General features: G+C 45.7%; 1 protein-coding gene across 4 annotated transcripts in view; it reads right to left on the reverse strand.

The window, feature by feature from the left end:
- The window catches only part of STAU1 (staufen double-stranded RNA binding protein 1), a 44,105-nt gene that overhangs the window by 18,053 nt on the left and 3,233 nt on the right, over nucleotides 1-22,819 (reverse strand). For all 4 annotated transcript variants that reach the window (XM_073580520.1, XM_073580519.1, XM_073580518.1 and 1 more), the window contains exons 2-3: nucleotides 1,608-1,862; nucleotides 93-217 (exon numbers count right to left, since the gene is read on the reverse strand). In XM_073580520.1, coding sequence (XP_073436621.1) covers nucleotides 93-217; nucleotides 1,608-1,812 — 330 coding nt within the window. In that variant the 5' untranslated portion in view covers nucleotides 1,813-1,862. The remainder of the gene's footprint in view (nucleotides 1-92; nucleotides 218-1,607; nucleotides 1,863-22,819) is intronic.

Below are 22,819 nucleotides of genomic sequence, written 5' to 3' on the forward strand. Positions count from 1 at the left end.
TCAGTAATACTGTGCATGGTGGGAAGTAGCTGCAGTTTAGCCAGGGCAAGTGTGGTAATACATAAAACTAGGCACAGGTAAAAGGCGCTTACCTTAGAATGAGCCGGACCCTGTTCACTGAGCAGCTTGTACTGAGGCTGAATCTTGTTATACCGGGCCAACTCATTCACTAGACACATCGGGGTTTTCTCTTTGGGGTTTGCCATGTTAGAAGACACTGGAAGACACATGAATCAGCATGTGAAGCTGATGGTGGAAATGGTGTAACGAGTTGGTGAACATGGTGGCAGAAAGAGGGCAAAGAAGATCATGGGGGGAGAAGCGAGAATGATGGTAGCCGCCACGGTGCATGGATTGGGCGTGGAAAAGTTAGGATTATAGTGGAGTGACAGCAGCAGTGTGGTGGTGATAGCAAGGAAGGTAGAGTGATAACGAGAGCTAATGATGATGGCGGCAGCGATGACAGGAGAGCACATGATGATGATGGTGGTGGTGGCAGAGAGGAGCACATGATGATGGTGGCAGAGAGGAGCACATGATGATGGTGGCAGCGATGAGAGGAGAACACATGATGATGGTGGCAGCAATGAGAGGAGAGCACATGATGATGGTGGCAGCGATGAGAGGAGAACACATGATGATGGTGGTGGTGGCAGAGAGGAGAGCACATGATGATGGTGGCAGCGATGAGAGGAGAACACATGATGATGGTGGCAGCGATGAGAGGAGAGCTAATGATGATGGCGGCAGCAATGAGAGGAGAGCGCATGATGATGGTGACAGCGATGAGAGGAGAGCGCATGATGATGGTGACAGAGATGAGAGGCGAGCACATGATGATGGTGACAGCGATGAGAGGCGAGCACATGATGATGGTGACAGCGATGAGAGGCGAGCACATGATGATGGAGACAGCGATGAGAGGCGAGCACATGATGATGGAGGCAGCCATGAGAGAAGAGCACATGATGGTGGCAGCCATGGGAGAAGAGCACATGATGGTGGCAGCCATGAGAGAAGCGCACATGATGGTGGCAGCCATGAGAGAAGAGCACATGATGGTGGCAGCCATGAGAGAAGAGCACATGATGGTGGCAGCCATGAGAGAAGAGCACATGATGGTTGCAGCCATGAGAGAAGAGCACATGATGGTGGCAGCCATGAGAGAAGAGCACACGATGGTGGCAGCCATGAGAGAAGAGCACACGATGGTGGCAGCCATGAGAGAAGAGCACACGATGGTGGCAGCCATGAGAGAAGAGCACATGATGGTGGCAGCCATGAGAGAAGAGCACATGATGGTGGCAGCGAAGAGAGGAAAGCACATGATGATGGTAGCAGCGATGAGAAGAGAGGACATGGTGATGGTGGCAGCGATGAGAGGAGAGGACATGATGATGGTGGTAGTGATAAGGTAGAGACGATGGTATCAGTGATGAGAGGAGTGCTGCTGATGATGGTGGCAGTAACGAGTAAAGAGCTAATAATGATGGTGGTAGTGATGAGAGGAGAGCCAATGATGATGAAAGGGGAGTGGGGATGAAGTGGTGGTGGAAAAGGGGTTAGAATGATCGAGTGATTAGAGACCCCAGGAGCAGTGGGCTTACCTGCAGCGGCACTGCCAGATGTGACAGAGGATGGCGGTAAAGCAGAGTTGTGGTGTGGTCTCCCTGCATGTTCCGAGGGCAGTGGGTTGGCAGTGGGGAGGATGCTCAGATTCTGGTGGATGGGCGAGTGCTGGTTCTTGTTCAGGAGTTGGCTCCCTGAGTGGGCGGCAGGAGGATTCTGAACTTGAGACATACTGGCTTCCATCAGAGGCTCTGGGTGTCAGGGCACAGTGCAGGGTTAGAGCTGTAGGGTTACTGCACAGACGAAATGGAAAATAGTCAGCAGCACTGTACATGGCAAAGCTACCAGTATTTTAGTATACAAATCACTCCTGAAATATTCTGTGCTGTTGAGGTACACATTCAGTTGTTTCTATTCCCCATGAATTTCAATACCTATTTTTGCTGTCAGTAAACCGGGGAAATGTGATGACATTTAGTGGCCCAATTACAGCCCTGCTCACACTGCTGAGCACTTTTGACAATGTATCAGTGCAGCTCAGAAATTTGTGTTGCTGTGTTTAACCTCTTAACGGCGGTCATTAAGGGTACATAAACCACAGCGCCCTTAAATAACGGCGCTGTGATTTAAGTGAATAGCGCCCCCCCAGTGTCGGATTTTCTCCGGGGTCTCGGCTGCCGGGAGTAGCTGAGACCCCAGAGAACATGAATCAGGTCGGATTTTACCGACCCCGTTTTTGCGATCGCCGTTATTAACCCTAGTGGCGACCGAAAAAAAAAAAAGCCGCGATTTTCAATTAAATTTCTCTCTCCTCTGATGTGATCGCACATCAGAGGAGAGAGAAATACGGTCCCCGATCCACCCCTTATATTCACCGATGGTCCTGGGTCCCCTCCGGTGGTCCTGGGCTCTGTCCCGGGCTCCGGTGGGCGCCGCCATCTTGGAAAATGGCGGGCGGCTCATGCGCAGTGCGCCCGCCTGGAATCTGCCAAACTGCAGATTCCATACATTTATTTTGATCACTGTGATAAAGTATCACAGTGATCAAAATAAAAAAAAAAAGTAAAATAACGCGCACACACTAATACATAAAAAAAAATTTTTTTTTCAAATTTTTCATTAGGGCTAGGGTTAGGGTTAAAGTTAGGGTTAAAATTAGGGTTAGGGCTAGGGTTAGAATTAGGGTGTGTGCACACACTGCGGATTCTGCTGCGGATCCGCAGCAGATTTTGTCCTGCGGATCCGCAGCAGTTTCTGCTGCGGTGTACAGTACCATTCTAATCTACCTAAAATGAAATCCGCAGTGCACATGCTGCGGATTTTTCCCGCATGGATTTGATGCGGTTTCAAATCTGCAGCATGTCAATTCTTTGTGCGGATTCTGCTGCGGTTTGGCACCTGCTCAATGACCTGCGGATTTACCTGCGGTTTCTCTCAAATCCGCGGGGAAAAATCTGCAGAGCATTACGCAGCGTGTGCACACACCCTTAGGGTTAGGGTGTGTGCACACACTGCGGATTCTGCTGCGGATTTTTCAGCGTAGATTTGACTAAATCCGCAGGTCAAAACCTGCATTTTACCTGCGGATTGCAGATTAGCCTGCATTTTTCCCCTGCTGTTTGACATCTGTAATGGAGCAGGTGTCAAACTGCTGCGAATTATGCATAAAGAAGTGACATGTGGCGGATTTCAAACCACAGCAAATCTGCACAGAAAAATCTGCAGCGTGTGCATTGCCTTTTTCATTTTCCATAGAAAATGAAGGTACTGTACAACACAGCACAAACTGCTGCGGATCTGCAGGGCCAAATCCGCTGCGGATCCGCAGCAGAATCCGCAACGTGTGCACAGACCCTTAGAATTAGGGTAAGGCTAGTTTCACACTAGCGTACGCCCGAGGTGTGGAGGGCTGCAGACTTCCTCTGTGCAGCTCCGTCCACGGCCGCAGCTCCTCCCGTCAGCTCCGCCTACCTCGGCATGCGTGCCCTATCTTTTGCAATGGGTATGCAGGCCGTGCCGATGTATGCGGATGCCTCCGCATGTGTCGTTTTGACGGTGCGGCGGCAACACCAAAATGCAACATGTTACGTTCGACGCGGGTCGCAGCACCGTCAAAATGACGCATGCGGAGGCATCCGCATACATCGGCACAGCCTGCATACCTAATGCAAAAGATAGGGTACGCATGCCAAAGTAGGCGGCGCTTACGGGAGGAGGTGCGGCTGTGGGCGGAGCTGCATAGAGAGTCTGCAGCCCTAAGCACCTCACCCGTACGCTAGTGTGAAACTAGCCTTAGAATGATTTTTTATTTTCACGGCTCTGCGTTTATAAACTTCTGTGAAGCACTTGGGGGTTCAAAGCGCTCACTACACATCTAGATAAGCTCCTTGGGGGGTCTAGCTTCCAAAAGGGGGTCACTTGTGGGGGGTTTCTACTGTTTAGGCACATCAGGGGCTCTGCAAACGCAACATGACGCCCCCAGAACATTCCATCAAAGTCTGCATTCAAAATGGCGCTCCTTCCCTTCCAGGCTCTCCCATGCGCCCAAACAGTGGTTTCCCCCCACATATGGGGTATCAGCGTACTCGGGACAAATTGCACAACAACTTTTGTGGTCCAATTTCTCCTGTTACCCTAAGGAAAATAAAAAATAGTCGGCTAAGAGATCATTTTTGAGAAAAAGAAAATTATTTTTTTATTTTCACTGCTCTGCGTTATAAACTTCTGTGAAGCACTTGGGGGTTCAAAGTGCTCACCACACATCTAGATAAGTTCCTTACAGGGTCTAGTTTCCAAAATGGGGTCACTTGTAGGGGGTTTCCAATGTTCAGGCACATCAGGGCATCTCCAAACGCGACATGGCGTCCAATCTTAATTCCAGCCAATTCTGCATTGAAAAAGTCAAACGGTGCTTCTTCCCTTATGAGCTCTGCCGTGCGCCCAAAGAGTGGTTTACTCCTACATATGGGGTATGGACGTACTCTGGACAAATTGCACAACAGCTTTGGGGGTCTGATTTCTCCTGTTATCCTTGTAAAAATAAAAATTTGGGGGCGAAAAAATCATTTTTGTGGGAAAAAAAGGATTTTTTATTTTCACGGCTCTACGTTATAAACTTCTGTGAAGCACTTGGAGGTTCAACGTGCTCACCACACATCTAGATAAGTTTCTTAAGGGGTCTAGTTTCCAAAAAGGGGTTACTTGTGGGTTGTTTCCACTGTTTAGGCACATCAGAGGCTCTCTAAACGCAACATGGCGTCAGATCTCAAATCCAGCCAATTCTGCGTTGAAAGAGTCAAACGGCGCTCCTTCCGTTCCAATCCCTGCCGTGCGCTCAAAAAGTGGTTTACCCCACATATGGAGTATCAGCATACTCAGGACAAATTTCACAACAACTTTTGGGGTCCAATTCCTCTTGCTACCCTTGGTAAAGTAAAAAATTGGGAGCAAAAAGATCATTTTTCTGAAAAAAAAAATGATTTTTTATTTTTACAGCTGTACGTCATAAACTTCTGTGAAGCACTTGGGGGTTGCAAGTGCTCACCACACATCCAGATAAGTTCCTTAGGGGGTCTAGTTTCCAAAATGGGGTCACTTGTGGGGGGTTTCCACTGGTTAGGCACATCAGAGGCTCTCTAAATGCAACATGGCGTCAGATCTCAAATCCAGCCAATTCGACGTTGAAAAAGTCAAACGGCGCTCCTTCCGTTCAAATCTCTGCCGTGCGCGCAAAAAGTGGTTTACCCCCACATATGTGGTTTCGGCGTATTCAGGAGAAATTGCACAACAAATTTTTTGGTTCATTTTCTTTTCTAACACTTGTGAAAATAAAAAAAACCTTGTTCTAAATTAATTTTTTTGCAAAAAAAGTTAAATGTTAATTTTTTCCTTCCACATTGCTTCAGTTCCTGTGAAGAACGAAAAGGGTTAATAAACTTCTTGAATGTAGTTTTGAGCACCTTGAGGGGTCCAGTTTTTAGAATGGTGTCACTTTTGGGTATTTTCTGCCATGTACACCCCTCAAAATGATTTTAAATATGATGTGGTCCCTAAAAAAAAATGGTTTTGTAAATTTTGTTGTAAAAATGAGAAATCGCTGCCCAACTTTTAACCCTTATAACTTCCTAACAAAAAAAAAAAATTTGCTTCCAAAATTGTGCTGATGTAAAGTAGACATGTGGGAAATGTTACTTATTAAGAAATTTGCGTGACATCTCTCTGATTTAAGGGCATAAAAATTTAAAGTTTGAAAATTGCAAAATTTTAAAAATTTTCGCCATATTTCGTTTTTTTCATAAATAAACTCAAGTCTTATCGAACATTTTAAAAGTCTTATCGAAGAAATTTTACCACTAACATGAAGTACAATATGTCACGAAAAAACAATGATGCATCGCGTTATAGAAAGGAAAAGGACTTTCTGCAGGAAACGCTTTTTCTTACATTCTAAAAACTGGGAAAAGGATTTGGTGACTGGTGAATAGAAATAGAAATATATAAAATGCTGACCAAGTACTGGTATATGTACAAGTGCTTTGGTTATATAGCGCCATCAAATTTCACAGCACTTTACCATCGTCATGACGACTGTCCCCATAGGGCTCACAATCTAGATTCCCCCTCAGTTTGTCTTTGGAGTGTGGGGAGAAAACCACTTAAACATGGGTAGAACATACAGACTCCAGTCCATCAAGTTCAACCTTTCGCCACCAGTTATAAATTCTTTGTCTCCAAATTATGTATAACCCACCAAGCCATTTCTACTGAGGAAATCGTCCAGCCCTTGTAAAAAAGCTGTTATAGTGTCTGCCATTACTACCTCTTGTGGTAGTGCATTCCACAGTCAGTGATTGCTTTAACGGCAAAGAACCCTTTCCTATTTAGCTGCCAGAATCACCTTTCTTCCAATTAAATCCCCCCCCGGTCCCTGGTCCTTAGTATTTAGTCTTTGGAAGGAATAAGTTACACCAGTCCTTTGTATTGACCACACATGTATTAATACAAATACATGTGATTTCCACCGAGACATCTTTTTACTCAGATAAAACAATCTCTACTTTTCCAACTTCTTATCATATAAGTGGCCTTCCAACCCCTGTAATAATCTAGTTGCCTTTGAACAGACCAACTTCTGAATATCCTGTTTAAAATGTGGAGCCTAAAATTGGATCACATTCTAGATGTGGCATCATAGCGATTTATAAAGGGGTAACAATATGTTGGGATCACAGGATTTTATCTCTTTTTATACACCCTAAAATCTTGCTTGTTTTTGTGGCTGCTGCTTGACATTGAGTACTGCTGCTCAGCTTACTTGTAACCAGAATACCCAAGTCCTTCTCTTGTTCTGTAGTCCCGAGTATACACTCATTTAACCGCATAACCACCACTGATACTCCTTTTAACAGCGGCAGTTAAGGGGCCTTATTGCTCAGTGCTGCTTTTTAACGGCTCTGAGAAATAAGTCGAAAGCGTCAGAATCTCTGGGGTTTCAACTACCAGGAGTGGCTAAGACCATGGAGAACACAATCAGGGACAGGGTGTCACGATCCATTTTTGGATTCATGACAGCTCTGGCTCTGCTTTAGTTTAAACGTTGTTTTTTGCTTTCGTGCCAGCAAGGGTTAATGTCAGTTTTCCTTGCTGCAAGTTGCCAAGTTGCAAGGTCAGCTGATGTGGTTGGTGACCACTCCCACCATCCTTTAAATAGTCACATGATGCATTAGCTGACTGTTGGTGATGCAGTCATTCTATGTAGACCAGCCCTGGAGTATGCAGTACTCTGGTGTCAGCCCTGTATCAGCTACTTCTGGAGTTCGGGATCCTGTTTCCCTGTCCTCTGAGGTGTGGAGCTTGGCAGCGGTGCCTGGAGCTCCGTTACTTGTCTATTTTCCCTGTCTGTCTCGTGCTTGTCACTATCCCCTGTGTTTGCATCATCTGCAGTGGTGATGCTAGCGTCCTTGCCGGCCAGTGCTCTAGTCAGGGTTAAGTGAGGTGACATCTCAGGACCAGATTTGTGACAGAGGCGGGGAGGGGGGGGGTCCTGCACAGGTCGTTACGGGAGCTGAGGGATAGGCACAGGCTGAGTTAGGAGATGCCCCATCCCTCGTACCCAACTATTAGGGCCTTCCTCCCCCCTTTTACCATCCCGTTGTTGGCGTTTGTTTTGCCGTCCGCTGTACCGACCCTTATGGTTGTGACACAGGTTTTTGTTGTTTTTTTTTTTTCAGTCCCCAATCACATGATCACCTTTATTCAAAAAATAACAGACCATGTTAAAAAAAAAAAGTGAACTCCCATTTAAAAATAATTTCTCTCTACCGACATGTTCTAACATGTCAGAGGAGAGAGCAATGTTGTCCCCAGGTCCCCACCAGGGCTGTGGAGTCGGAGTCATGAAGTCTAAGGGTATGTTTCCTCGCTTCGTAGTAGCAGCGCTTTGGACGCAGCGGAAAGCCCGCTCCGCCCAAAGCGCTGCCCCCTTTTTATGGGCAGTGATAACGCATGTGTTCATTGAACACATGCGGAATCACTGCATCCTATCCATATACTGGGCTATTTATCTTGCGGAGACGGAGCATCTCCACAAGATAAATAGACATGCTGCGATCGATAAAGACGTGCTGCATGTCCGGTTTCGTGGGTGTGTCACCCGCGTCTTTGCACGCATAGTGGAGACGGGATTTCATAAGATCCCCTCCACTATGCTGTAACATCTGGACACTGCGGCTGTATGCAGCGTCCAATCCGCAGCAAATCCTGATGTATTACGCCACATGGAATCATACCCTAAGCCGGTATCCATTTTGGTGGAGTCTGTATAAAATGGGCCGACTCCTGAAATATATAATAAATTGGGTTCAGTAGTTCATTGCAGGATGTGCTGTAATTTTTTTTCATAAGAATTTGGGAAAGTTATGAAATGTCCTATAAATGTCTGATCTGTTCCTGATCTAAGGATCTGGGCTTTTAGTTGAGATCAATCTGTGCTGCACTTTATGTATAGGTGTTCTCACAAAATTAGATTATCAAAAAGTTACTTTATTTCAGTTTTTCAATACAAAAAGTGAAACTCATACATTATATAGAGTCATTACAAACAGAGTGATCTATTTCAAGTGTTTCTGTTAATGTTGATGATTATGGCTTACAGCCAATGAAATCCCAAGTCATTATCTCAGTAAATTAGATTACTTTATAACACCGGATTGAAAATGGATTTTAAAATCCAAAATGTTGGCCTACTGAAATGTATGTTCAGTAAATGCATTCAATACTTGGTTGGGTCTCCTTTTGCATCAATTACTGCATCAGTGCGGCGTGGCACGGAGGCGATCAGCCTGTGGCACTGCTGAGGTGTTATGGAAGCCCAGGTTGCTTTGATAGCAGCCTTCAGCTTGTCTGCACTGTTGGGTCTGGTGTCTCATCTTCCTCTTGACAATATCCCATAGATTCTCTATGGGGTTAAGGTCAGGTGAGTTTGCCGGCCAATCAAGCACAGTGATAATACTGTTGTTTTTAAACCAGGTATTGGTACTTTTGGCAGTGTGGACAGGAGCCAAGTCCTGCTGGAGAATGAAATTTCCATCTCCTAAAAGCTTGTTGGCAGAGGGAAGCATGAAGTGCTCTAAAATTTCCTGGTAGAAGGGTGCGCTGACTTTGGTCTTGATAAAACACAGTGGACCTACACAAGCAGATGACATGGCTCCCCAAACCATGACCGATTGTGGAAACTTCACACTAGACCTTAAGCAGCTTGGATTGTGTGGCCTATCCACTCTTCCTCCAGACTCTGGGACCCTGATTTCCAAATGAAATGCAAAATTTAATTTCCTTGTGGTGTGTGTCACTAACATAGTTATTAAGGTTGAAGGAAGACTATAAGTCCATCTAGTTCAACCCATATCCTATCCTAACCCGCCTTAACATATTGATCCAGAGAAAGGCAAAAAAAAAACCCATGTGGCAAACAGTAAGCTACACATTGGGGAAAAAAATTCCTTCCTGACTCCACATACGACAATCAGACTAGCTCCCTGGATCAACGCAATATCAACGAAACTAGTGTATACAACCTGTAACATTATACTTTTCAAGAAAGGCATCCAGTCCCTTTGTAAATTTTAGTAGTGAATCACTCATTACAACATCATACAGCAGAGAGTTCCATAGTCTCACTGCTCTTACAGTAAAGAATCCGCGTCTGTGATTATGCTTAAACCTTCTTTCCTCCAGACGTAGAGGATGCCCCCTTGTCCCCATCAGAGGTCTAAGAGTAAAAAGATCATTAGAAAGGTCTTTGTACTGTCCCCGCATATATTTATACATTGTAATAAGATCACCCCTAAGCCTTCATTTTTCCAAGCTAAATAACACCAAGTGTAATAATAACCTGTCTTGGTATTGCAGACTCCCCCATCTGTCAAGTCAGCAGTCTTCTGCATGATTTTGGAGTCTACTGAAACTGACTAAGGGACCATTTTGAACTCTTAGGAAGCCTTTGAAGGTGTTTTTTTTTGTTAATTATTCTAATTTACTGAGATAATGACTTTTACGTTTTCATTGGCTGTAAGCCGTAATCATTAACAGAAATAAACACGTGAAATAGATCACTCTGTGTGTAATGACTATTTAATATGAGTTTCACTTTTTGTATTGAAGAACTGAAATAAATTAACTCCTTTGATATTTTAATTTTGTGAGAAGCACCTGTACATACTCAGCAGTGACCAGTGCTCTGGAGTCGGAGGTTTGGCTTACCGACTTCACAGCCCTGTCTCCCAGAGTCCCTTGGTAATGGGACCGCTCTCCCTGGCCATCCTTCTCCCGTTCCCAAAGCAAAATGACAGGCGCATGTGTAGTGCGCCCGCTTAGATCGGCCGACACCTGGCAACCGCAGAAATTATACCTATTGGTTGCTGGCATTTGATCACTGTGTTAGACCCTTCTCACAGGGACCAAAAGCCCAAAAATTTAACAGCCCCTAGTTAGATTACATTTTTTTTACTTTACAATTTTTTTTCTTTGCTTTTAGCTAGGGTTTCTTCAAAAGTTAAAAAAAATTCTACTGCTACTGTTAGGTTCACTAGTGTTTGATTATGTTAGGGGTTTTTTTTTGCTAGGTATTCATATAAAATAAAACAATGGCCCGCAGAATGTTTACCGCGGAGCATGCATACACACTGATTTGCACCAGCAGTGAAACTGAATTTGCTGAAGCAGAACAGTTTTCAGCCAGTGTAGACTTCTTTTCCTCCACAGGATCCCACAGCCTGATGGTAATGGAGTCTTTCATCACTGCTGAATTGTCAGAGGCAGAGCCAAATTCTGCACCCCCCCTCCCTTTACTGTGATATCCTGACAATGCATTTTCATCTCATATTCCCCCTTTTTAGCAGCTCCTGGAATAAAATTGTCCACCAAACCAATTAATATTTCCCCAAAACCCACTGCCTTTCATTCCCATTCATGGATCCCCACAAAAGTCCCTGAAATAAAACATTTTTTTGGAACTTACCCTCAAAATAGTTTTAGTAAAAAAAAAAAAAAAAAATTGAGCAACAAAATCTGTCCACTGTACCCCTGTATTTGCAGCCGTCAAGTCCCGAGCCCGTTATGAAACCCTAATGAGATTCATTCATTTTAATGACAGTTCCCAACTACTATTGCCTTACAGTGAGAGCCCTAATTTCTCTCCTAAAAGATTCAGTTTTTTCAATAATTTTTATTGATTTTTTCTTAATTCATATACCCGAGCAAAATTTTGCAGTCGAGTCCCTCATGAGTGTCAAGGGCTGTCTGTCATTCCGAAAATACATCCCCTCCCAGCAAGCTAAATATGGTGTAAAATTGTACAAAATGTGTGAGAGCACCACAGGGTATACGTGCACCTTTCTAATATACAAAGGCAGGGATCCGCCAAACAAACCCACCGAATTGTCCCCAGACAATTGGCAGCCTGGGTAAAATTGTCTGGGAACTAATGATGCCGTATTTTCACCAAGGGTACCACGTGTACATCGACAATTACTACAAAGACTTGTGCAATAAAATTTGAGGTGTGTTCCTCTGAACGTACAAAAAAATATTCATGTGGGATATCGTCGTGCTCACAAGTCAGTAAATGGTGTAGTCCACTATTTGTTGTTACCTTACCTCTTGCAAAAGTGAAAAAAAAATTGTGGCTAAAGCAAAAATTAAAAGGTAAAATTTATTTGACTGGTATGGTTTTTAAAATGGCCTCACTTTTGTGGAGTTTACAATATATAGGCCCCTCAATGTCCATTTAAAGGGAACTTGTCAGGTCCCACATGCTCTCCAACTTGGCACCATTCACTTATGTATCAGTAAATTCCCTGCCTAACCAGCCCCTGTTTAACATTTTTGGGGAAAAATTCGTTTCCTGTGGGCATAATTTGCCAGAGCAGTCATTATCGCCAGCCCCTGGAAATCTGCCGCACATTTTGCCAGCGTCACTGCACCTCTGCAGTTGAGTGTACAACTTCCCGGCTTCATAGGCGCACTGCGAATGACCGGGAGCCATTAGGAGTGTGATAACATGGAAAGAGCGCTGTCTTCTCTGAGGCAACTAATGCCCCACTGACTAATCAATGCCCTATAATTAGCATAGAACATGGGAACAATATACGGTAAGTGCTTTTTAAAACTAATTTTTACCTAAAAACGTACGTATGTAAATACAGGGCTGGTTAAGCAGGGAATTTAATGATACACAAGTGAATGGAGCTGGGTTGGAGGGCATGGAGGACTTGATGGGTATGGAGGACTTGATGGGTTCCCTTTAAATCTGAATAGGTTCCTAAAGAGAGGTTTTGTAAATTTGTTGAAAAAATGAGAAATTGCTGCTAAACTTTTAACCCCTCTAACATCCTAACAAAACAAAAAAATATGGTTAAAAATGATGCAGATGTAAAGTAGAAATATATGGGAAATGTTAATAATTATTTTGTGAGGTATAAATATCTGATTTAAGGGCAAAAACTAACATTGAAAATTGCCAAATTTTCCATATTTTCATAAATATATGCAAATCATAACCAAAATGTACCACTAACAACTGAAGTGACAAAGGTCAGACTTCTAAAATTTGGCCTGGTCATTAAGGTCAAAATTGGCTGTGTCACTAATGGGTTAATGTATATGCAGCAATATTATTACTCTGGCCATGGCACAGTACTCTACATTTATTAGTATAAAACCTCATATGCCAAGTGTTTGCCCCCATAGGTATCTTATGCAGATCTTTTTGTAACGTTGTTCTTGGTGGGATCTGAATCCAGGACCCCAGGACTGCCTGCAACCCAATATCTATACATACAGCTATAGAAAAATGATGGGTATTCAGCAAATGGAACACAAATTTTGCTAAAAATATCTCAAATCTATAAATATACATGAAAAGAAATGAATCATGGCAACATTACCAAAGGGAAATGAAAAAAAAATTGATAAAGGTATCAGACGCCCAAGCGGTATATAGATGGATGTGTACGGGGGCATCAATACGTATAACCGACCAGAGTTACCACAAGAAGAACTACAATCTAGAAGTGAAGCCAGGATGTAAAGGCCCCGTCACACATAGCGACTCACCAGCGATCCAGACAACAATATGAACTTGTCAGGATCGCTGGTGTGTCGCTACATGATCGCTGGTGAGCTGCCAAACAGGCAGCTTCACCAGCGATCAGGACCAGCGACGATGAGCGCGCGCGTCGCTGTGTACTTTTGATACCAGCGCGCTGGTGCAGGGAGCTGGTAACCAAGGTAAACAGCGGGTTTCTAAGTGCAGCGCTTAGAAACCCACTGTTTGCCTTGGTTACCAGCTCCCTGCACCAGCGCGCTGGTATCAAATGTACACAGAGGGTTTCTAAGCGCCGCGCTTAGAAACCTGCTGTTTACCTTGGATACGAGCTGGGAGCTCACTGATCGTTGCTCTCCCGCCTGCCACACGCAGCGATGCGTGCTGGCCAGCGGGAGACCAACGATCAAAAAAAAAGTCCAGAGCTTTTGAGCACGATCAGCGATACCCGGCAGGGGGGGCCAGTCGCTAATACCTGTCACACACAGCGATATCGCTGGTGAGATCGCTGTTGCGTCACAAAACTTGTGACTCAGCAGCGATCTCGCTGTGTGACGGGGGCTTAAGACATACAGATCCGGCCTATAGTGTGTGCGGAGCCCAGAGACTAACAGCAAGTGCTGTGCTGTCAGCCAGAATCAGAGTAAGAAACGTAAGAATTAGGGCAGATGATAAGGAAGTCAGTGATAATAGAAAGAGGATCTATAAATAGTGGAAAAAATCACAACATTGTAAACCACAGGGAAAAACCTGAGTGGGTGTGTGGTGTCCGGCCATGGTGGACACATCATTGCTGCACAATCACCACCATAAAAATAACGGAATTACAGTAGATGGTCAACACCTAAAGGTGATGAGAAGATCAGGATGTAGAAATTATATGCAATGGGACAAATTCCTAGTCGTATGAACTGGTAGGAAGGTGCTAAAGATGTGCACCCCATCATGGTGTCTACAATGATGCCACATAACAACCAGGCAGTGACGTAACAGAAATGCGGCAGGAAAAATGTATAAAGACGCCAACAAGAATGTCTGTTCCCTCACGGATGGCACCATAGACAAATACTACTCATTATTCAGATTACACCACCAAGAAGTAAAAGTAGTGGAGTTATGGAAATCACAGGATGGAAACATGTTACTGATATGAAAATTTTGTTTCCATTTTCTCAACATTTGCATAACATCTTGATTTACTCTGTATAGAATATGAGCCATGTGCAGAAATCCTCACGATTACAGCCTTGGCTGCTATAAGTGAGGTTATTAATGGTTGTCTGAGGAATGTTCTACCACACGAAATGCATTTGAGCAAATCATCAAGATCCGCTGCTCTTCGCTCTTGCTATTGCCAACTGACAAAGTCCCAAATATGCTCGATGGGAGACGACTCTGGAGATGCTACAAAACATGGTAGCACATTTAGGCCATGCAGGCTGCTCACAGGAACAGCCAACATGCTGCCTGGCATTATCTTGAAAAGCGAATCCTGGCCTCTTTAAAGAAACAGCCGCACCCACTGGTTCCACCAAATCAATGTACTGCAGAACTGTTAGGCCTCTTTCACACTTCAGTTTTTTACAATCAGTCACAATCCGCCATGTTTTGAAAAAAACGGATCCTCAATTTTCTTTTGAGGATCCGTTTTTTTTCTCCATTGACTTCCATTAATGGCGGATTGTGACGGATTGCCGTCCGTTGCATCCGTTTTCTTTGAGTCTCTCTCTCTCCTTTTCCAGGCTGCGATTCCTTTAAAATTGTGCATTTGTCGGATCCGTAAAAAAAACGGACAGGTGGCATCCGTTGTCATCAGTACTAAAACGGATCCGCCATCCGTCCTTTTGGCGGATTATGACTGATGCAAAAAACTGAAGTGTGAAAGAGGCCTTAGGCTATGTGCACACGGTGCGGATTCTGCTGCGGATCCGCAGCGGATTTGGCCCTGCGGATCCGCAGCAGAATTGCAGGTGATGTACAGTACCATTATAGCCTATGTAAACAAAAAACCGCTGTGCACATGCTGCAGATTTTTCTACGCAGATTTCGTGCGGAATAAAAGAAGCAGCATGTCACTTCTTTTGTGCGGTTTTGCTGCAGTTTTCCACCTGCTCCATTCTACAAATCCGCAGGTGGAAAACCGCAGTGGAAAACCGCACAAAAAATGCACTAAATCCGCAGGGAAAATGCAGGTCATTTGACCTGCGGATTTAGTAAAATGCGCGGGAGGATCCGCACCGTGTGCACATAGCCTTAGTGCACCTGGATTGAAGACTACAAGGGCCAAGCTACTGTATATTATGCCACCTCCAGGGTTGTGGGATTGGTAAGCCACACCTCAAACTCCTCTATTTCCCCAACTCAGGGTATGAGCACACTTTGCGGTTTCTGCTGCGTTTCCTCAGCTTTTTTGGCTCTGCAGAAACGCAGCAGATTCTGCTGCGTTGTACAGTACCTTTATTTCCTATGGAAATCAAAAAAAGCTGTGCACATGCTGCGTTTTTTTCCACGCGGTTTTGCTGCGGTTTACAATCCGCAGCATGTCAATTGTTTGGTGCAGAAACGCTGCGGTTTTACACCTCATCCATTATGAGGTGTAAAACCGCAGGGCAAAACCGCAGAAAAAACGCAGATAATCCGCAGATAAACCGCAGATAAACCGCAGATAAACCGCAGATAAACCGCAGATAAACCGCAGCACTTTGTCCTGCGGATTTCCTGCGGTTTTCTCTACAAAATACGCAGAGACTAAAAACTACGTGTGCACATACCCTCAGACTCAACAGCCTTGGTCACAACTGAGCATGTACATAAAGAGCAGCACAGATTCATCTCAGCTAAAAGCCCAGATTCTTAGGGTACCATTACACTTAAAGATGCACCAGCGATCCCGACAACGATACGACCCTGTCAGGATCGCTGGTGCCTCGCTACATGATCGCTGGTGAGCTGCCAAACAGGCAGCTTCACCAGCAAGAACGCTGGTATCTAAGGTAAATATCGGGTTACTAAGCATTGCGCGTCACTTAGTTACCCAATGTGTACCTTAGAAACCTGCGTGCTTGCGCCGGGAGCTCGCTGTGTGTGACGGGGGCCTTTAGACCATGAATACAGTAGACATTTACAGGACATTTCATAACTTTACCAAATTCTTATGAAAACATTTACAACATTGTGACAGGGTCACCGGTAAGGTGATAGATAGAGGGGTGATATGTGTGACTGTGCTTAACAGCGTCAGTGATATGAAACTAGCATTTTTCTCCGGCACACTACGTGTTGTGAGGGGGATAAGTTGCATAAAAAGGGATGGTTTTATGCGGACCTTCATAGAACGGGTAGGAGAAGGTCCACTTTATCTCCCCTGACAGACCTGCCAGGACCTGCGTGAGGTCATGATCATGTGATCAATCACATGATGGGAGAAAAACACAGGCTTGGGTTTAAATAACCGAGCTTTACAGGCAGTCTGGGTTCAGCTAGCCTGGAGAGAGGAGTCTCCAGAGGCTTTGGGGCTCGTCAAGCACAGACTGAATCTGTGCTGCTCCAGAGCAGGGTGCAACCCGCAACATACAGACTGCGTTGCAGCATTTTGCTTTCTTTTGTTGTTTTGTTCCTGTTTTAGCGAGAAAGGCTGAGTTTGTTTTTCCCACAAGTTGGTTTTTGCTGCCTTATAATAAACCAAAGAGGATTAAAGAGACTGTGTTCCCATTTTTTCCTACCTCTGTGTGCACCACATGAGTGGACTACCACAAGTGGTGTTTCGAATGCAGGCATCATTCCAGGAACGCCATCCGTTTTTTGTGATCAGTTGAAATCCGCCAAAAAGGAAAAAAACGGATCCGTTTTGGAACAAACGGATGTCATCAGACCGTTTTTTGGACGAGAGAGAGAGATTTTACGCCGCTGCCAGAACGATATTCAGGGTTAAAATGCTTCCGGGAATGCGCACTAGCAAAAAGCGGACCGTCGCGAAAAAACGTTTCAGAGTCCGTCTGCTCCGCCCAGGAGACGCTACAATTCCGACAGATCTGTCCAAAAGCGGATGCAACGGATGACCGTCAGTCAAAATCCGCCGCTAATGCAAGTCTATGGGGGAAAAAAAACGGATCCACCAAAAAAGGGGCGGATCCGTTTTTTCCAAAACCAGGCGGATTTTGACTGATGTCAATAAACGGAAGTGTGAAACAGGCCTAAGTTGCTCATCCAGCAACTGCAACAGCATCAGGACCAGATCAGACAGCAACAGCAGATTGAGTTGCTTGCTGAGGCAGTTCGGGGAAGACCGGGAGTCCAGGTGTTAACGCGCACGTCCAGAAGGCGGTAAGAGCAATGCAGAAAATGACCCCGAGTGATGATATAGAGGCCTTTTTTGACTGCTTTTGAGCGGGTGGCAGAGCGAGAGAGACTGCCGCCAGACCAGTGGGCGGAGGGTGCTGGCCCCCTATCTAACCATCGAGCCCCAGAAGGTTTATTATGATCTGGCCTTACAGGATGCCCGGCAATATGACTAACTGAAAACTAAGATACTGGCTCAGGGGGGACAATGCCTATCCGAGCCCAAAAGGTTCATCACTGGGCATATTGTGGTGATAAGCTACCTCGCTCCCAAATGTTTGACTTACTCCATCTGGTGCAGAAATGGTTGCAGCCGGAGTCCTCCCCCCCCAGCCCAGATGGAGGAGCGGGTTGTAATGGACAGGTTTATCTATTCCATTCCTAAGTTGGTACAGACATGGATGGCCCAGGGGGATCCTCGGAATGCTGATGACCTGGTCGGCCTAGTAGAAAGATACTAGGCGGTCGAGAGGTCCCTAAAGAAGACAGGGGTGGTACTTCTCCATACTGGGGTACCCAGCGGGAGCCCGAGTTCCAAAAGAGGGGTAATAGAGCCACCACTAGGGGAGATCCAAGGTCCCGTTGAAGGGGTGCAAACGTCTGCTGGTAAAGACTCGATCTGTTGGCTGTGTCACAGTCCTGGACACGTCGCTGCCTGGTGTACTTGGTCTTCTCAGCAGTTGGACTGCAGTCTAGGCTGGCGCTGCTCATACTCTGCTTATCCTGCTTGCAGTGTGGACCATCAGCCTGGGGATTGGCCTCAATCATGTCCTGTGACCATAAACGGGATGCTGGTATCAGGACTATTGGACTTGAGGCTTTTAGCGACTCTTATAAGGTCTACACTCCCCCACCAGCTGATTCCAGGGAAACATGTGGGCGTCCGCTGTTCCACGGCGATGCCAAGGACTACCCCGTTGCCAGAGTCTGTATAAAAACCAACTGTGGCACTGAGTCCCATAAGGTCGGGGTTGTGAAAGTCTTGCTACACCCCGTAATAATCGGCCGGACTTCAGCCTATTTTGGGACTTGTGGGATAAGGCTGCGATAAGTGACTCAGGCAGAAACCAGCCCAACCCTGCTCAATCCCAGTCACAGCCAGAGGTGGAGTTCCCCTTATGTGTTAGGGCGGGTGACGAGGATGAGGCGGAGGTCAGTGAGGCTGAAGATCCCGATCTGGGGGTTTCTGGGGAAAATTTTGGCTCTGCTCAGATGCTTGATGTTACCGTAAAGCAGTGGTCTTCAACCTTTCTGACCTTGAAAGCCACATTTAGCTTAGAGAGAGGGTCGCGAGCCACATCCAACTTCCTTCCCTCTTCAAAGTAGTGTCAACCAAAGCCCCTATTACAGGTATAATGATAACCAAAGTTTTTCCACAGAAATCACTCCAAAGCAGTACAATGAGATCCAGGGGTTCCTCCAGTACCCCCATTCAGTATTCTCCCATCTAGGAATCCCAATGCACTGTTTCATCCAGCTTTGTGCAACTCCTCTGACATGTATCATCATCCTCCAGTGTACCATACCTAAATTATATCTAAGCCCCCAAGACCAGTATATGTGCATCCAGACCTGCTGCAGTGCTACTCACAAAATTCACCATTTTGAGATGTACTCTTCATACATGTTTGCTAGACCTGGAGCTTATGCACCAAGCTGGCAGACAGTTGCGAGCCACATGTGGCTCCCGAGCTACAAGTTGGGAATGACCGCCCTATAGAAAGCATTTGAAAATGTGTCTGTGATGGGGTTGCTCAAGAGCCGGGGGCTGACACCAGGTTTCCACATTTCGCCCTGAATGGCGAGTTACTATATTGGGTAACCACACTGAGGTGAGATAGTGGAGCAGCTTTTGGTTCCAGGTCCCTACCGGCAGAGGGTGTTAGACATGGCTCATTCCCATGTTTTGTGGGAACCCCTGGGGCTTGAGAAAACACAGGAATGAATAATGCAGAAGCATATTGGCCGGGGTATTACTGGGAGATCTTAAATTATTGTAGATCCTGTCCCACCTGCCAGATAACCGCTCCCTCTACTCACTTCCATAGTCCCCTAGTTCCGTTGCCAGTGAAAGAGGTCCCATTTGAAAGGATTGCCATGGATCTAGTGGGGCCTCTAGTTAAATCTGCTCGAGGGCACCAATACATCTCATTTGTCATGGACTATGCGACCTGTTACCTGGAAGCAGTGCCCCTCAGAAACTCCTCAGCCAAGAGTATCTCCAGGGACCTTGATCATATTTTTGCACGAACGGGTCTACCAAAGGAGATCTTGACTGACCAAGGAACCCTGTTCATGGGCAAAGTAATGAGGGAATTGTGTAAGCTCCTTCAGATTGCCCAGCTGCGAACCTCAGTGTACCATTAGCACACAGACGGTCTAGCAGAGCGCTTCAATAAGACCTTGAAGGTGATGCTCAAGAAGGTCAATGAAAAGGACAGCCGAGACTGGGACTATCTGCTTCCGTTGCTGCTCTTCCCAATCAGAGAAGTGCCACAAGCTTCTTTTGGCTTCTCACCGTTCGAGGTCGTGTAATGTCAACATCCGAGAGGGCTCCTGGACATTGCCAAGGAAACCTGGGAAGCTGAGGTCAAACCATACCAGGGCATCATAGAGCATGTCACCCAGTTACAGGAGAGTATGGTGAAAATGATGACAATTGTGAAGGAGCAGGAAGCCCAGGCAAGGGTGTACAACCGGTCAGAAAGTGAGGCAGTTCGAGCCCGGGGACCACATGCTAGTGCTTATTTCCAAGGTAGAGAGCAAGTTCCTAGACACGTGGCAAGGCCCATATGAGGCGGTGGTGAAGTTGAGAGAATTGAATTGCAGGGTACATCAGCCAAGCCGAAGGAAGCCGCACCAAATATACCACAGGAACTTGCGTAAGCCATGTCGAGATCGGGAACCACTGGAAACCCCTTGCCTAGGAGCCAGTCGCCAATCCACAGTGGACGACGTCACTATCGCAGACACTCTCACACTGGCCAGAGACAAACTCGCCGGATACCTGAGAAAAGGCCTGAGCAGTGCGTTCAATAGATTATTTTCTTCCTCAGGTTCCGGGGTAATGCGCACTGCTCAGGCCTTTTCTCAGGTATCCGGCGTCCAGGAAGAGCGTCTCTGGCAAGTGAAGACTTCCGGGTCATAGACGGCAGGGAAAAATACCGCGCATGCGCAGTAGTGATTATATGCTTTGCCCACAGTTGGGCAAAGCATACTGCGCGAGCGGCCTTATCAATGCGCAGGCGCAAAAACACAACGGCATCTGTGATATTCACAGATGAAATTACATCCAGCAAGCCAAGATGGGGGAGAATAAGCCACGCCCATGGGACTGGACCGCAGCGACTTACATACATGGGAAGAGTGATTAAAAAGGTACCCCCATTACAGGGAGGTCCTGTTAGTTTGGGGTGCGCTCATTACTGGGAGGTCCTGTTAGTATGGGGTGCGCTCATTACAGGGAGGTCCTGTTAGCATGGGGTTCGCTCATTACAGGGAGATCCTTTTAGCATGGGGTGCGCTCATTAGTGGGAGGTCCTGTTAGTATGGGGTGCACACATTACTGGGAGGTCCTGTTAGTATGGGGTGCACACATTACAGGGAGGTCCTGTTAGTATGGGGTGCACACATTACAGGGAGGTCCTGTTAGTATGGGGTGCACACATTACAGGGAGGTCCTGTTAGTATGGGGTGCACACATTACAGGGAGATCCTGTTAGTATGGGGTGCGCTCATTACAGGGAGGTCCTGTTAGTATGGGGTGCGCTCATTACAGGGAGGTCCTGTTAGCATGGGGTGCGCTCATTACTGGGAGGTCCTGTTAGCATGGTGTGCGCTCATTACTGGAAGGTCCTTTTAGTATGTGGTGCGCTCATTACTGGGAGGTCCTGTTAGTATGGGGTGCGCTCATTACTGGGAGGTCCTGTTAGAATAGGGTGCACTTATTACTGGGAGGTCCTGCTATTATAGGGTGTTACTGGAAGGTCATGTTATTATGGGGTGTGCTCATTACTGGGAGGACCAATTATTATGGAGTGCACACATTTCTGCAATGCTGTTATTATGGGGTGTGCTCATTTTTTAAAATGTCCTGTTATTATGGGGTGCGCTTATTACATTGAGGTCCTGTTAGTATGGGGTGCACTCATTACAGGGAGGTCCTGTTAGCATGGGGTTCGCTCATTACAGGGAGGTCCTTTTTTCGCATGGGGTGCGCTCATTACATAGAGGTCCTATAAGTATGGGGTGTGCTCATTATTGGGAGGTCCTGTTAGTATGGGGTGCACTTATTACTGGAAGGTCACAATATTATGGGGTGCGCTCATTACTGGAAGGTTATGTTAGTATAGGGTGCGCTCATTTCTGGGATGTCTTATTATGGGGTCCACTCATTACTGGGATATCCTGTTACTATGGGGTGCGCTCATAACTGGGATGTCCCATTGCTACGGGGTACACTCATTTCTGGGATGTCCTGTTACTATGCGGTGTGCTCACTAATGGGTTGACAAATAGAAAAAGGCAATCCGCACCTACTGCAATACCTGCACCAAAAAACACCCAGCTACGGGGCGAATAACGCTTTCGGCATATACGTCCAGGCTCTTGGGTGCCAATCCAGAAAAAATACAATGCCAATAGTCCATGCAGGGAAGAAGATGATTGCACTCACCATCCTGTAAATCCGATTTATTGAAACAGTTTAAAACATCCTCAGCAGGGGAGTCGCATGTGGAATACAAGGACGACGGCCGTTTCGAGCATTTGCGCTTCTAAGGGTGATTGGCGCTCAAGTCAGCAATTCTGCTACATAGAGGCGATCTGATCATCGCCTGTATGTAGCAGAGGCAATGGGGTTATGGCAACTTCTAGTCTCCCATGGAGACTACTGATGCATGCCAAAAGTAAAAAAAAAATGTTCTTAAAAATATTACAAAAATTACAAAAACATAAAGAGTTCACATTACCTTCCTTTCACCCCATTCAAAATAAAACTATAAAAAAAAAAAATCAACCATACACATATTTGGTATCGTGGCATTCAGAATTGCCCAATCAATATAAAATAAAAATTAACCCAAACGGTAAACGACTCAACGAGAAAAATATTAAAAACGCCAGAATTACAGATTTTTTGGAAGCTACATTGCAATAAAATGCAATAACAGGCTATCAAACGATTGTATATACACCAAAATGATATAACTTAAAACATCAGCTCGGCACGCAAAAAATAAGCTCTCACCCAACCTGAGATCACAAAAAATGGAGACGCTAAGGGTATCGGAAAATTTCGCTTTTTTTTTT

The sequence above is a fragment of the Dendrobates tinctorius genome, unplaced genomic scaffold (assembly GCF_039654945.1).
Source record: "Dendrobates tinctorius isolate UK_male_01 unplaced genomic scaffold, ASM3965494v1 ptg000065l, whole genome shotgun sequence".
In the NCBI taxonomy this organism is placed as follows: domain Eukaryota; kingdom Metazoa; phylum Chordata; class Amphibia; order Anura; family Dendrobatidae; genus Dendrobates; species Dendrobates tinctorius.